Here is a 15,058-nt window from a genome sequence, read left to right on the forward strand (position 1 = left end):
ATGGTTCTTTTAAGCACATCTGTAGAAGTATTTTGTATGTATATGCAAGTACGAAAGTATAAGAATTTGTATATAAGTGTTTTGTATGAAAATAAGCAGTTTTATTCCAAACATTATTATTATCTGCTGAATGCTTGTAGCACTGTGCATTCTGGACTTGCTCCTTGTAGCCTATCTTGCACTGGATTTGAGCCTCTTCAAAATTTAGTATATATTACAGCAAGCTTCAGGGATTGATAATGGAGGTGCTAAGGTGTCTCATTAGGATCAAAAGCCTTTCTGTACCTCTGCACCTGACTGACTGAGCAATAACAAGTTCAACCACACTGTTTACCATACTGAAGGCAGCCAGGTTTAATGCTAGCCGTGTTTCTCACTTAGGTGCTGTTGGCTGTAGAAGCTGATACCGTTTCATTATTGCAAGTCACTGGGTCCACCTGGACTTGCACAGACATGTTAAAAACTGGTATCTGTTGCCTGAGCCTTAGATTATGACTGAGCAGTGCTAGACACGGGTGCTAAGATTCCCTAGTTGTGACTGTCATCACGGGCTGCTGAAGCTAGTAAGCAAATCAGATAAGATGTAAGCCCTCTCTAATAGATATTGGCTGAGAGAAGTCTACGAAGGCAAATTAAGTGTGGGTAAGATTTTCTGGTTTTCCCTGTATAGGGAGGGGAAGGACTGTGATGTAAAGCTCTTTGACGGATGCAGTGTCAGTTGTGTGTTGCTTCCTATCAGTTAGGCCCTCTCTTCTCCCCAGAAGGGATGTTTTACAGATGTTACAGCAGCTGAAGTACTTAGGGTGATAATAGTATAGGCAGTGCTAGCAGAAGTTTAAAAATAATCTGTATTATGATAAGCCATTTCTGGGAAAGTCTGCGTGACTTTCCACAGCCCTGGTTCAACCCATACATTTTCAAACATCAGTCTAATCTCTCAGTCCCTAGAAAAATCAATACGGAAACATATCTCTGTCATTTACTTGATGGCTGAATACTCATTGCCTACAGCTATCTGCTAGTCTTCAGCTTGGCACCATTTTACCTGCTAGACTGTATTTCCCTGATCATTTAGGGTGCTTTTCAGAGTTACTTTCTCCATTTGTCTATAATGTTCAGAAATATTCCCTCTTTACTGTTCCCACCCATTATTACTGACTGCTACAGAAATGAAAAATGCAACAGTTAGTTATCTGTATATATGACAGAAATACCTTTGCCATGAGACACTGACATCTTGTCTTTAGTATCCTTTCAAGGATATTAGTACTGGCAAACCTTTCATCAGCCTTTTAAAAAAAAAAAAATGGAAAGTTGCATTTGCCATGGACAAAGCATTTGATCCTGTAGGGAAAGGGTGAACATCTATTCTGTATCAGTAGGGTGTAAATGTTTCAGCAGCTCTGTACAAAGTCATTGATAACTTCACAGAATCATGGAATGGTTTGTGTTGGAAGGGACCTTTAAAGTTCATCTAGTCCAATCCCTCTGCAGTGAGCAGGGACATCTTCCACTGGATTAGGTTGCTCAGAGCCCTGTCCAACCTGACCTCGAACGTTTCCAGGAATGGGGCATCTACCACTTCTCTGGGCAACCTGTTCTAGTGTTTCACCACCCTCAGTGTAAAAAAATTCTTCCTTCTATCTAGTCTAAATCTACTCTCTTTTAGTTTAAAACCAGTTTGTCACCATCTTTCCTTTAAGTATTTAAAGACCACCATAAAGTCCCCCCGGAGCCTGCTCTTCTCCAGGCATCCTCTGTACTGACATGCATAATATTATGTCACAACGTGCCTTTTTAATGATAGCCTCTTTGAAAAGAGACTTCTTGTAACAACACCAGATTAATTTGCTTGGGCAGTCGCAGTCATGGTAGCGAAATTGCAGCTGATGGCAACATATTCTTTGCACTGGGGATGACCCTGGATTTGTGGGTTTGCCCCCTTTAGGGTACTTTTCACAAAGCTTTCCCATTCAGATTTTCCACTGCCAGGTCTGATCATTGGATTTTGCACAGCATGAAAAATCTTCCTAGTGAATATAACAATACACCATAGCTGATCCTGAATTTGCAAGTTAATCAAAACCTGAAGCAATTTCCACTCTCTCTTATATGCAGACACATGTTCACATGCATGGCGAGCAAGTGTCATGCCTTAAACTGCTGATTTGACTGTGCTCATTCTCCTGTAGGAACTCATAGGCAAGTACATTAATACCAGAGGGCACAAACACAATTTAAAAATGTTAAATCTCTAGCAGTACTTTTCATAAGAGCAATCAGTTACACAGGGAAAGGCTATTGTATTCAATGTCTGTAAAAATAAATATCTATTTGGTGTGACCTGCTTCTGAATAAAATGCAGTTACATTTAGCAAGTGTAATGAAATTCAACAATGTAATTCTCTGATCAAGAGTATACATACTCTTGAGTCACTTTCTTGTACTTGAAATTTTATTTATTTAGCAACTAAACAACTAGCTTAGATGATTCATCATGATTCATACTGGAGACAAAAGGACAAAGAATACAAAATATAATAATGTGACATTGTTTTCTCTTGAGTGAAGTAGCGCTTGCAGTTTTTATTTTCTCTGTAGAAGCATCACAAGATGTTTAAGACACTATTAGTTAATGTATCCTTTTCTTTAAGAATCGTTTGCCCTTCCACTCCCAGCTTCTCATCTTGAGAAAAGCATAAATCACAGTTTCCCTTTGCAGTGAAGTTCACTGTGTTGTGGTAAAAACTACTGATGCTCTTAGAGCTTCGTCCTTAGTTCTTTGTGGTAACACTGGACAAAGACACTTGCACATTTTGTAACGATGTATTAAAAAGGGGCCTTGATGTTTGTTTTATAATGAGTGCTGGTTTAGTGTGTGATGTAAACAGGGCTTTTTACTCATGACTGTAAAGTAAAATGTAGTTGGTTTAGGGGCAAAATGCATGCTGTGGAGAAGGAGTGAGAGCATTTACAGGAAATTTATGTTTAAAAAGGTGGACTGGTTGGCTTAATTTCCAAATATAAAATGATGTATTTTCCTTTTATCTCACCTCCCCTATTGAAAAGGCACAGCTGATATTCACAGTTATTTATGTAATATTTAAAATAAAATTATATATGTTGTATGTTAAGTAACATACTTTTGTTATTTAACACTTGAGTATGAAGTGCTTTGCTGAAACCAAATGATTCTTTCTAACAGGGTGGATTTAAACCTTTCCATACTGACACAAGTCCCAGAGTAAGGTATGCTGAGTGCCTGGATTATATGGATGGAATTCGCAAGTTCTTCAGCTGCACAGAATTTGCCCAAGATTTGAAAATTGAGAATAATGATATTTTGCAAAGTATCTCAAATGTACCAAGTTTATATGCTTGGAGAATATTTTTCTGAGGCATCAACCTAACTTAATCAGACTTTAAATTACTCCAGACTCAATCAGAAAGATACCAATCCTGTACATCGAGGTACTACAGTGCCTGTTATCCATTCTAATTAGAGAAAGGTGAATTGGTCAAGAGCCATTGACAAAGCAGCCTTGTCGGCAAACCCAGACAGACATTAGCCATCTTCTCTCACTGCTGTTCCCACAGGGCCTTCTGTTCATTGTTGAAATTCATCTTGACAGCTCAGGAAATCTGACAGTTTCTCTCACACCAGCATCCGTCTCTCCATGTATTTTGAATTATTTCGTGTTTTGCTAGATTGGAATGCGTTAGCTGAATGACAGGAGTGCATAGGGATCCATGAACTCCTTTCCCTTTGCTGAAATGTATCCAGCAGTAAATCTCTTTCTCTGTATGAGAGGGAAAATATGTTATATTCAGGCATTTCCTTGAATTTCTTAGTTGTACCTATTTGCTTTTCCGTTCCTGTTATATGCTCACCGTATGCTCACTCCATCTATAAATAGTTTGAGAAATGGGTTGATGTTCTCCATTTACTATTTCTGATCTTTCCATATATCTATCAGACAAGGAACTTTAGTATTCATTTAGCTTGTGTCTTGAACCACTTTGTTGGATTAATCATCTCAGTCACTATGATACTGAACTCACAGAGGTTTGTACATTCAACTAAAGGTGAGACAGCTCCTAAAGCTGAATGGTTTGTTTTGATTAAATCATCACTTGCAAGATCTAAGGTTAGTTGATTTTCTTGTCCTTAATAGGTAAAGTGAATCTTGACCTTAAAGATCATTCCTGCATCCTGGAAATGTTTTTGTTGACTGATATTATTTCTGGCTTTAAATCGGGTTCAGACTCTGCTTTCTCTCTCCATGTGCTTATAAAAATTAGCGCAGTCTATGCACACAGTGCGAAAGGAGGGCATGCTCTTCACCTGCACTGCAGGTGGGAATAGATTGCACATTCACAATGCTCCAGTTCATGTATCACGTTCTTCTTTCTGGACTACAAACAGGGAAATAGGGAAATTGTGGTGCGCTCTAAAGTGCTGTGGGCTTTTATTCTTTTGGTGTCTGTGTATGGTTGCAAACAAAGTAACAGTTAACACTCCAAGTTCAAAAAGTTTTGAAAATACTGACTGGATTAGAATATACGTTTGGATATCAATTAAAGTGTTACTTGGCTCATTGGTACATGATTTAAGTATTTAAGAGGAACAATTTCACATCCCCTCTACAGTAGTTGTTTACCTCTAGGATTCTAAAATGTTGAAAAAATTTCTGTTAAACTCTGCATATTATGATTTTCTATACAGCAGTCATTATGGAATCCAAGCACAAGCTTTCAAACTTGTGAGCAGTAGCATCAAATGGCATTGAATAAATTCTGTCTCAGAGATGTTACAGTTGCTGATTTATAACCATTGCTTCCTGTATGCCTGTTTTTCCAACGGTAGATTTCAAGCTGTACCCCAAAATCATTCCTCATAGCTTATTAGATATCAAAACATTACAGTCTGAACTGATCTTTGGAAAATAGATCAGAACTTATGCACAATGATCTATGACTTTCCTTGATCCATTGCATAATTCTCACAAAGGAAAGAGGCTCAGGTTTTAATTGGACTATTAATTTTGACTTGTAAGCACGAGTAATAAGCGATGTTTTCTGAATCACTGGCAACTGTCTTGCTTTTACTGTTCCTAGGTGATGAATTAGATGTTCCTCAGTTGCTTGCGGTGGCATCACGTCTGAGGGACACTGCAGAATTGTTCCAATCGGATGAGATGCGCCCAGCTAATGACCCCAAGGAGCGAGCTCCTATCAGAGTCAGGATGCTCAATGATGTGCTACAAAGCTTGGAGAAAAGCTTCCTGGTTCATCGAGCTCCTCCAGGACTTTACAGGTATGGTGTTCAGCAGTTCTTCATTTGAGCTAAAATGGTAGTCTCGCATTGCTTGGTTTGCAAAACTGTCGTGCTTTTTTTAAAAAAATCTCAGCAGGTATCCAAGATTAAAGCTGTTTTTTCCTATATCATCCTTTCTGCAGAAAACATTAATTCATTACAATACAAGTGGTCATTAGAATGCAGCACTGTAACATTTCTGTCATGACATCACTGGTAACAAGATGTACGGTGTGAAGGCAACTCAGGCAGCATAAGAGATACTTGTGTTAGATGGTGCGGGAAGCTTTCAGCAGAAAATATTTTGAAGGCTAAAACTGCTTGACAAGATCCACCTATATTTTATTAAAAACTTTTTACAGTTCATTGAAGATTCAGAATTATACAAGATACTGTGTAGCATTATTTAACATATTTAATTATATAGCAGTGTTCTTGGGTGCATTTCAACCAGTCAAAGGCAGTACAGTGGGGTGAATGAGAGGGCCTTAGCCAGTCACTATTCATAACATCTTGTCTGGTTAGAATTATTCTTCAATATGTATTCAGCTGCACTACCCAGGTTGATTTTAAGATGTCATAATCATTCCAGCATTCACTTTCTAAAAAAGAAGTCTACAGGTCTGTGTCTCTCACCACAGATTCCTCTACAAAAGAAATGGCAATCAGTAGCTTAAAAAAAGTTTGAAAAGCAAGAATTGGCCAAGTCTGCCCTGACTAATACCTGGCTCTCTGGCTGTTCAGGAGACGTAATAGTGTGTGTGTGCTGCAGCACAAAGTGTCTGAAGCACTGTTTTGCGGCCCACCCACGTAGTGTGTCATAGCTTGACCCCAAGGATAGGTTTTGAATGCCCTGGGCTACAGAGTGAGGGCGTATGTGGTATGTTTGAACTCACCAAGCCTACTGGGATTATTTTTGAAGGACTCTGTGGCTGCAGATAGCCAAATGGTCATCCATACTGTCTGTGAGGAGGCTTCCCTGAGTAAAACTGTCCCTAAAGCCACTCCCAGGTTTTACTTTAGGGGAAGCTGGTTGGTATACTCAAAAAGGAGAGCTCAAAAGTGAACTGGCATACATACTCAGGAGACAGACGGGGCCAGGGGCACAGGAGTGAATGAGGCATCTGTGTTATTTAAGTATGTAAATGTACTTGCAACCATAACTAACTAGAGTAATAAAACAGTACTTTGTTGCAGTTGATGGGAAAAATTGTCAAATGGCTTGTACAAATGATTGTTTCAAGTGGGCACAAAGTAGACAGATGGTAGAGGTAGACTTTGGAAGAAAAGCAGACAGCTACAACATCAGGAGGAAGAGTTTCTTCCAGGCATTAGGAATGGCATAAAAGAAATACAGTCATCTTTTAACACAAACAAAAGAAAAAAAAAAAAAAAGGTAGTTGTGGTGAACTCAGCGGTGCCCATGAATACAATCCCTACAGCTATAATAAAGAAGATATAATGATATTTGGGGAGGGACTAATTCACTTCATTCCTGATGTGACTGGATTTAAAATATAAAGAAATAAACCAAAATATGATTAAATAAAGTCTAATATTCCAGGTTTAGCACTGCTGTCTTTCTTGTCTGAACTGGTATAGTGTTGCAAAGGAGCCATAAAACTGCTTAATATAATGTAATGTGTCTATGTTGCATCACAATGGCACTTTGTTGAATCTAGCCCTGTTCTTTATTTGTAAAAATAAATTATGCCAAATCTTATGATTCCAATAAGAGGGTTTTTTGAGGTCTTCTAATATTTAAATTCTTGCAGTACTTGCAGTATTAAGTTTGTTATTCATCAAGATGTAATTGCTAGATATGCAGTATAATGTGAATTAAAATTTTCACCTTCCTGCTCTCAGCAGTATTTGGTGCAGAGCACAGTATTCACGCTGGCAAAGTCGATAGTGTGGAAGTGAAAATTTTGTAATTTTTCCCCTCCTGATTTCACTGCATTTGATACAAAGGTTTGTGGGAAAACATTGGATTTGCCTTTACTCTGAACTATTTTACCTAACATCATGTGGATGTATATAATTATATAACAGTAACGTACACATTGTGTATCATCAGTTAGATACTTATTTAAAAACAACACATTCTTTGTACTGTGCCAAGGTCTGTAATTGCAGTGTAGATTTACCCTTAATGAAAACAGAGTCAAGGACAGTGATAGAATTCTGAGTTCCTTTGCTGCCATTAAAAAATCTGCAGTACAGTTTATTTTCAAAAAAAATATCTAACAGTATGTTTTTATTTGGGTTATTTTTCACTTCTTAGGGATTGAAACTCCTTCTATTAATTGATGTAGTTATATGAATCTATTTTGTGTTCTGAAGCTATAACCGTATCACAGGAACACTAGAAGTACTTGAAAAACCTGATACATTTTTTTTTTGCTTGTGTAACTTTAAGCTTTTCTTTTTGTAATTTGGTAAAGAAAACAAACAAAAAAATCAGTCTCACAGCCAGGACCTTGTATGCCATGTTTCATCCCAGCCGGAAGATTGATGGTCAAGTTATAAACCCCTGAAATAGTGGTTTATAATGGAAATGCTGGCAGCCCTTTAACTATAGCAGCACAAGCAGTGCAGCAATAAATACTATGCTTCATCTGTAAACAGAAATTTAGGATGCAGTTTGCAGCCTTGACCTTCAGGCTCCAACTGTGTTTAGATCATTAAGATTCCATAAATACTGTAATTTACAGCCTTCTGAAGGAAGAATTTGTGTGCACAGTAAAGCACGTATTCTTCATGAAAAAATGATTGCTTCCTGTATACCCATTTGGACTCATATTCTCAACCTCAATCAAAGTACTTGACAAATTTGCTGAAGTTTAGGCATCGTTTTTAGGCTTGTGTTTGTCCTAATTCACAGCTCTCCAGGTCTATACTGTGTTTTCTCTTTTAGAACTGGAAAAAAAAAGAAAGGTGGATTTTTGCTTAATTGGAGGAGGTGACATGCCACCTATTTGCATTTGTCCACTACAGGAAAACTAATGCATCTTTTTCTGTATCTTTTTTTGTACAGTTTTACTCATTGCCATCACTGTAGTCTCTTGCTGTATATATGTACTTAAAATATAGATGCCTCATTCCGGTCAATGTCATAAGGCAATATTTGGCTATAACTGATGCATTATTCATCTATAATGAGCAATAAAATTATTTTAAATTACTAACAGAATTCAAATTACTTTAATTTTTGATAATTATATTAAGATATCCTGACTAAATTTAATAATGATGGTTGACAGGTTGTTCAATGCAGTGTAAGTAAACACTGTAGTTTAGATGATTATCCTTCTTACCTGTACTTCATGACATTGATCTGAAAATTTGACAATAGCATATTTCCTCATGATATTCTATTTCCAACTCAGCTGGAAATATACAAGCTTTCATCAGGGTATTTTAATCTTATCCAGAAATTTAGGCAGAATGAAAAATAATAGGTTGAGAAATGTAAATGTTATCCTGCTTTGCAAAGGTTACCCTGGGGCTTGATTTGGGGTTAGGACAAAATCTCTGAGTTTTATTGTACCTGAAGAATTTATGTGATTCCCAATGGTAACCTTGGGTAGACTTCTTTCTATTTCCAAAATGAATGTTTAGGAACAAAATAGGATAGAGGTTGGTATTTTCCATTTATCTGCCTTTGCTTCTCATAACATAATCATAATATTAATAATGTTGTGATTTATATTTTGTCATTATTTTAATGGAATAATCAATAGAAATTTGTATATGTATGTTTCTTTCCTCTAAGCATTTCTTCCTTTCTATTCTTACAACATATACTTGTGCTGAATATTTCTGTATATTTTCTGAGGCTCGTATATTGATACCAGTACTAATAACCATAGATTACACTGCAGTGGCATGTATGAAGCTAAGGTGAGAACAGAAGTTCCATTACTTTTAGGCACTGCACATAGACAGGAAAAAAACAAAACAAAACGCTATGATCTCAAGCATATGGTCCTCTCAATGAGATAGTTAGCCTCAGCAGAGATTTAAGATGATTCTGTAAATGCTGATACATAGTAAGAAAACCCCAAATTCTTACCCTCAGCAGCATTCAATAAAGCAGGTGTAGTTGCCTGCTAGGAACAGGAGAATGTCCTTTATCTCTCTATTCTAAACAAAGGGTGCTTCAGCCATAAATATACAGAGATCAAAGCGAAGACTTGGGGCTGTTTCCCTACAGTGAGAGCAGCTTGTCTGATAAGGTCAAGGAGGTATTCGCTGACACCTGATCTGATACTGATTAACCAAATCTCTACATAGCTTCTGACAGAGAATAAAATTAATTTCTGTAAATTGAATGTTTGTAACTTAGGCAGTCGGGCAAATATGTCCATGCTGAGTGATGTGTCTCCTCTTTCTCTCCTTTCTGAACATCTTTGTCTTTTGTGCATCAGCTAATCCTTAAAACTCTTAGACTTGACAATTCTACTGTCTCTATGAAAATACTTACCAAAACACTGACACTGGCAGTATCATGGATAACAAGACAGCATGAATCTTCCTGGTGTTTATAAGTATTGAGCTCAAATCTTATGTTTGCTTAGACTGAGTAAGACCATTCCCCCCGTTCCTTGTATATTTTATTATATTTCTTATGTTTGTTGATCACCACAGCCCCTGACAACCTGTCAGCCTAATGCATCTGTCATGTCTCTCTGTGCACTCCTTAGGCATTCACACAGAGCTCTTGGGTCTTTTTGCTGAAAGGCACAGCACTTCAGTGGCATTGGAACAGTGGGTAATAATATTGCAAAGAAACGTGATAATCAAGAGGACTTTATGGAGTGTCAGGCACAGGACACTCGGTGCAGTAAAATGTCCTCTCTTACTGAAAGTGTTTTATTTCTTCAGGTCCATGTCTAATCTTCATATCTGATGGATGCTGTTGATACTAGATGGATCCAGTATGTAGGGTTTCCTAGAATACCCTGTGGTGATTCCACCAAGATTTCCAAATCTAAAAGAGTCACTGAAAATAGAGTTTGTGTCTTTGGTCTTTAAAAGTAAAGTCCAAAATAGACACACAAGGGCTCAGGCTGTCATTTCTGCTACAGTTAGGTGGTTTTTGTTCTTAATAGGCCATTGCTTAAGGATCAGTTATGTCCTGACTGACAGTTCTTTTAACAATTTTATAAAAGAATCAAAGTCATCTTGTGTAGAATCTTTCATTTAAGAGTTTCATCTTAGCTTGCCAAGTTTAACCTGTCCATTAAGTCTGTATCCACCTGTCACCACTATTTATGGAATTGTTTCAAGTGCCATTGTGCTATGTCTACTAGATGTAATTGAGTGAAATGTGTAATAAGTAAGTGAAAAGTAAGGATTTTGAAAACAATTTGTTTTCAAGAAAGGCCTCCAGCAGTTTTTATTGCTCATTGTGCAAGTTAAGCTTCTTCTTTTCCTTCTTTTAATCATGGATACTCAAGTGTGACATTAACACTTCGCTGGGCCAAAAAACTACAACAAATCAGCACATTATAATGCACTGAATAAAATACTTGCTATAAACAATGATAGATTGTACACCCTGAATTTGCCATGATGAAATGAAAGAACAATCAAAAGATGCTTTTATCAACACACAGAAAAGTAATACACATCATTGCTAATCTCATGCTACTCAAGTGTTTGTTGTTCACCAGAACAAATGTTTTCCTTTCAGATTGAGATTTGTTATATATTCCTGACATATTTACACGAGGCTTTGTTTCTGTCTTGCTGATAAACTGTAGCAAGTTCTCAGGTGTCAAAATTCACATGCCCTAAGACTCTAGTTTCTAGTGATACATTTATTAGGAAAATTAAAGTCTTTATTAAATGTCCATGTGTAAACAGTTGCTCATTGGATTTACAGAGGACAAGCATTACAGATGAAAATACCCTCCTAATCTTAAACTGTAACACGGGTAAACATGTAGTGCAATCTCATCTGAAAAAAAAAAAAAAATAGCCAAGGGTTTCTACAGAAGACAGTAATTCTGTCTCATTGTATAAACTCTTTGCAGATTTGGCTTTTTGTTTTGAACTCTTCATTTGTGGCTTCAAGAAGAAAATATTTCTGTATAGTTTGTTGTGATATTTGAGACAGTTTTGTCTGGCCTGAACCAAACACATAGAATTTTTTTCTTTCTGCATTGTAATAGGTGGAGCAGAGAGTGATTTGATGTGGTGCTGATGATCCTTAGTGTGAGAAATACTGCAACAATTCATGTTGCACTGTCAGTAGTAGGTAGTGTTCTGTCTCCGTATTATCTGCCATGTGCAATTTGTAAATACAATTCTAGAATTATGTTGGGGGAGAAGGGAAGTATTGTGTACTGGTTTTAGAATTGCATACCTCAGACTTTGCCATTCAGTCAGAACAAATGAATTTTCACCTTATTGCACAGCAGTGATTTTCCATCTGACTTTTCACCCTAATATCTTGTGTCTTTCAAAATCTGCATCTCTTTTTCTTCTATAATTGTTCCACATATTATAAATGGAAATATGATTAGTGGTATTATTTGTTTCACTTTCTAATCCTTCACTGGCATTGCTTGGCTCTGCAGTTCTTGTTCAGCTCCCTTCTCTCTGATTCACTTTTGTCTGACTATTTTTTACACCTAAAATGTCTTCCCATTTTCTTCTACCTTCTTCCTTCAAACTCTGCAGTGTTTGTGCATAAACTCAAATATTCAGGACAGAAGAAGGGACACAGTTTCAGTAAGACTTGCTTCATTATAGCTCACTTAATGAACTACTAATGGCCAAAAACCACAGGAAGTATTCCAAGGATGTTTTTATGTTCTTCCCAAGAATGTGGGAAGGCAAAAAGAAGTTTCACGAGATAGGTGAAGAGTGACAGCTATGCACTGTTAGATCTGAGATGCCGTGCAGTGCTTGATAAATATTTAGTTAATGCTTACTTGGAAGATTATTTTTTTCCAAGTCTTTGGTAGCAGACATTGAATGAAAGGATTAGGTTCCTGGTTTATATATTTCTCTGAATAGATGTCATGTGTCAGGTGACCAGGGTTTATAAAAGTGGTGACAATCATGAGTCTGTATCCAGAGTTTTTACAGCATGCTCAAAAGTGGTTTTTATCATAAAACTGAATAGATACTCAACAGATCAAAAATTAATGTAGAAGAATATAATTACAATTCTTAACTACCAGGTTGTTTTTTCTAATGTTGAAAACAGAGACAAACCAGTTAGTTAATTGTGTGACAAACAATAATGTGAATTTAACTAGGTTGGTATGAACTAAGAAATATTTCCAATCAAATCCTGAACACTAGATTCTAATAGCACTTATATAGCTATCACTATCTTTAACAAAATGCAATAATATATTTTACACACTAATTTCAGTATAAACTCATAATTTAAGTCAAATTCATGCATCCAAGTCGCTAGCAGAATCTGGAGTAAAAACCTTGGTATAAGGTGGACTGAAAGTATTTTATTTGCTGTATTCCTTTTAAAAATTTTACCCAACTGTTATGTGGGCGTATAGCGCAGGCGGGAGGAAAAAAGGAACTTTCTTCTCTCTTGAGCAGCTACCAGAAGCCAGACATAATTAAGGTAACTTCCTATTCACTCAAATAGTGTAGATATTCAAAATGGGATTTCAGGGACTGGGAAGAAGATACAGTCATGAATCTACTCATTCAGTGGATCAACATAATGTATTATTAGAATTAAGCTGTAACTCTGAATAGTGCAAGAAGTTTTCTCCAGGATACCTTTTTCCAGCAGTGCAGCTCCCCAGAACAGGCATAGTTAGGAAAGTGTAGGTACTGTTTCATTCATGATGGACCTGTAGGAATAATATTCTAACAACAGGAGTATTCTCTGTGCACTGGGCAACTTTGGGAAGGGTTCTGACCTAGTTCTCCCAGACACTCTGGGGGTGAATGAACGGCTCTGTGGTTACTCATTTGCTAGGCCAGATAGATAGAATTTCATCTGCTGGGGTACTGACTCTTTAACATTTATCTATGTGTGGAGCAGCACATTTAGCCTAGCATACGTCAGTAGCAATTACTAGTTTGATAAAGCTCTTACAAATTCCTGATATGGTTATTATTTTTCTCATGACTGATAATCATGGTGAATCATGCCCTTTCTTAACAATGAGAAGATGCAATAAAGTGAGTGTAACTCATGCTCAAAACACCTGATCCATCCGAGTGGCAATTCAAATGGTTTTTCCTTTGGAATCACCAGCACATGTAATGACCGTGAAGTAATGACTGTATTTGTTGTCTTGTAAATTTTTACTATTTAAAGAGCATTTGCTGCATAAATACTACTGAATTAGCCATCTGCAGAGATGTAATTATGGTTGACTTTAAAGCTTATTTAAACAGGGAACATGAAAATCTTTTCATTACACCTGCAAAAGCAGAAAACCAATGTAATTAGGGATTATGTCATGTCTGGAAACCAGCTTTCTCACTTCCCTAATATGAATGGTAAACCTGGATGTACGTACCTTAATTTATTTTTCCTGTATGTATTTCTCATTAATTTCCTTCCATCCTTTTAATAGATTGATTTGTACACTTGCAGAATTCTGTCTGTAGTATGCTTCAGACCCATTATTTTTTTGATACAGTAAATATTATTGTGTAATTTAACACAGCATTGGTGGTCCTGAAGACAAGACTTTATCCAGGACATACAATTCCTCATGCTTTTCGCAAATGTCCATGGTCTTGACCTTGCAAAGAACCTAGAGGTTTTTTTGTTTTGTTTTGTTTTTTTGGTTTTGTTTTTTGTGTTGTTTTTTTTTTTTATAATGACATTTATTTGAATATGTGGCCTTATTAGATGGTTTAGCCCATTTCACAGCAGTTGTTCTGCTAACAGTAGAAACCCTTTCACAGAAGGCTGTTCAGGGAGCTCAGTGCAGAGCTATCATGCCAACACCTAGCAAGCCTTCCGACTGGGGTATAGCTTCCATTCAGTTTCCCTTGCTGGCAGATCTTGCTCAGGTCTGTGCTTATGGCATTAAATAGTCCAAGAATATTTAGTTACAGAGAAAAATAGCCTGTGATCTCAGAAAGTTACACAAAGTATTTGATTTTGAATGCATTAAATATGGCAGAGACTTAATATTTTATACAGCATTTAATTTTTCTTACGAACAGTAGGATTGATAACATTTTTTAGATCCAAGAAATCTTTGGTTCCACATTTTTGGTCATGACAGATAAGAACCACTCATGTATGTTTGAAATATTAGCCAGGAAAGTTTCTCGAATATAGTACAAAAATAAGTGGAATTCATTGGAAAAATAGTTAATATGTAATACTTCCCCCACTAATCTATTACCCAGGCAATAGGGCTTAGAAATTTGGTGGTGAGATCATTAACAGGAAAATTACCTTAACTAGGATTTTGAAAAGTGTTAATTTTGTGTGTATGCACACCACTGAAGGTAATAAAATGATAACTTCAGGCATTTCTTTAAAGAACATATTATGACATAATTAATTTTATATCCATAGTTAACTCTTATGATAATGACCTTTCTCATTTTGGCTATGATGATAATGGTCTCATGTCTCATGATACGGAGTTACTTAAGATGATAAGCCTTGTCAGGATCAGAACTGGAGATCAAGGTCAAGCCAGTTTACTGCATTAAACACTGGACACTGCTTGCTGCTTTGTTTAGAGATAGTATTCCTCCTTAGCAATCAGATGCTTT

General features: G+C 36.7%; 1 protein-coding gene across 1 annotated transcript in view; it reads left to right on the forward strand.

The window, feature by feature from the left end:
- NAALADL2 (N-acetylated alpha-linked acidic dipeptidase like 2) overlaps positions 1-15,058 on the forward strand; it is a 406,653-nt gene that overhangs the window by 383,254 nt on the left and 8,341 nt on the right. The window contains exon 13 of the mRNA XM_033006356.1: positions 5,119-5,317. Within this exon, the coding sequence (XP_032862247.1) occupies positions 5,119-5,317 (199 nt within the window). The remainder of the gene's footprint in view (positions 1-5,118; positions 5,318-15,058) is intronic.

This window comes from Tyto alba, unplaced genomic scaffold, assembly GCF_018691265.1.
Source record: "Tyto alba isolate M040663 unplaced genomic scaffold, T.alba_DEE_v4.0 Super-Scaffold_10, whole genome shotgun sequence".
Classification (NCBI taxonomy): Eukaryota; Metazoa; Chordata; class Aves; order Strigiformes; family Tytonidae; genus Tyto; species Tyto alba.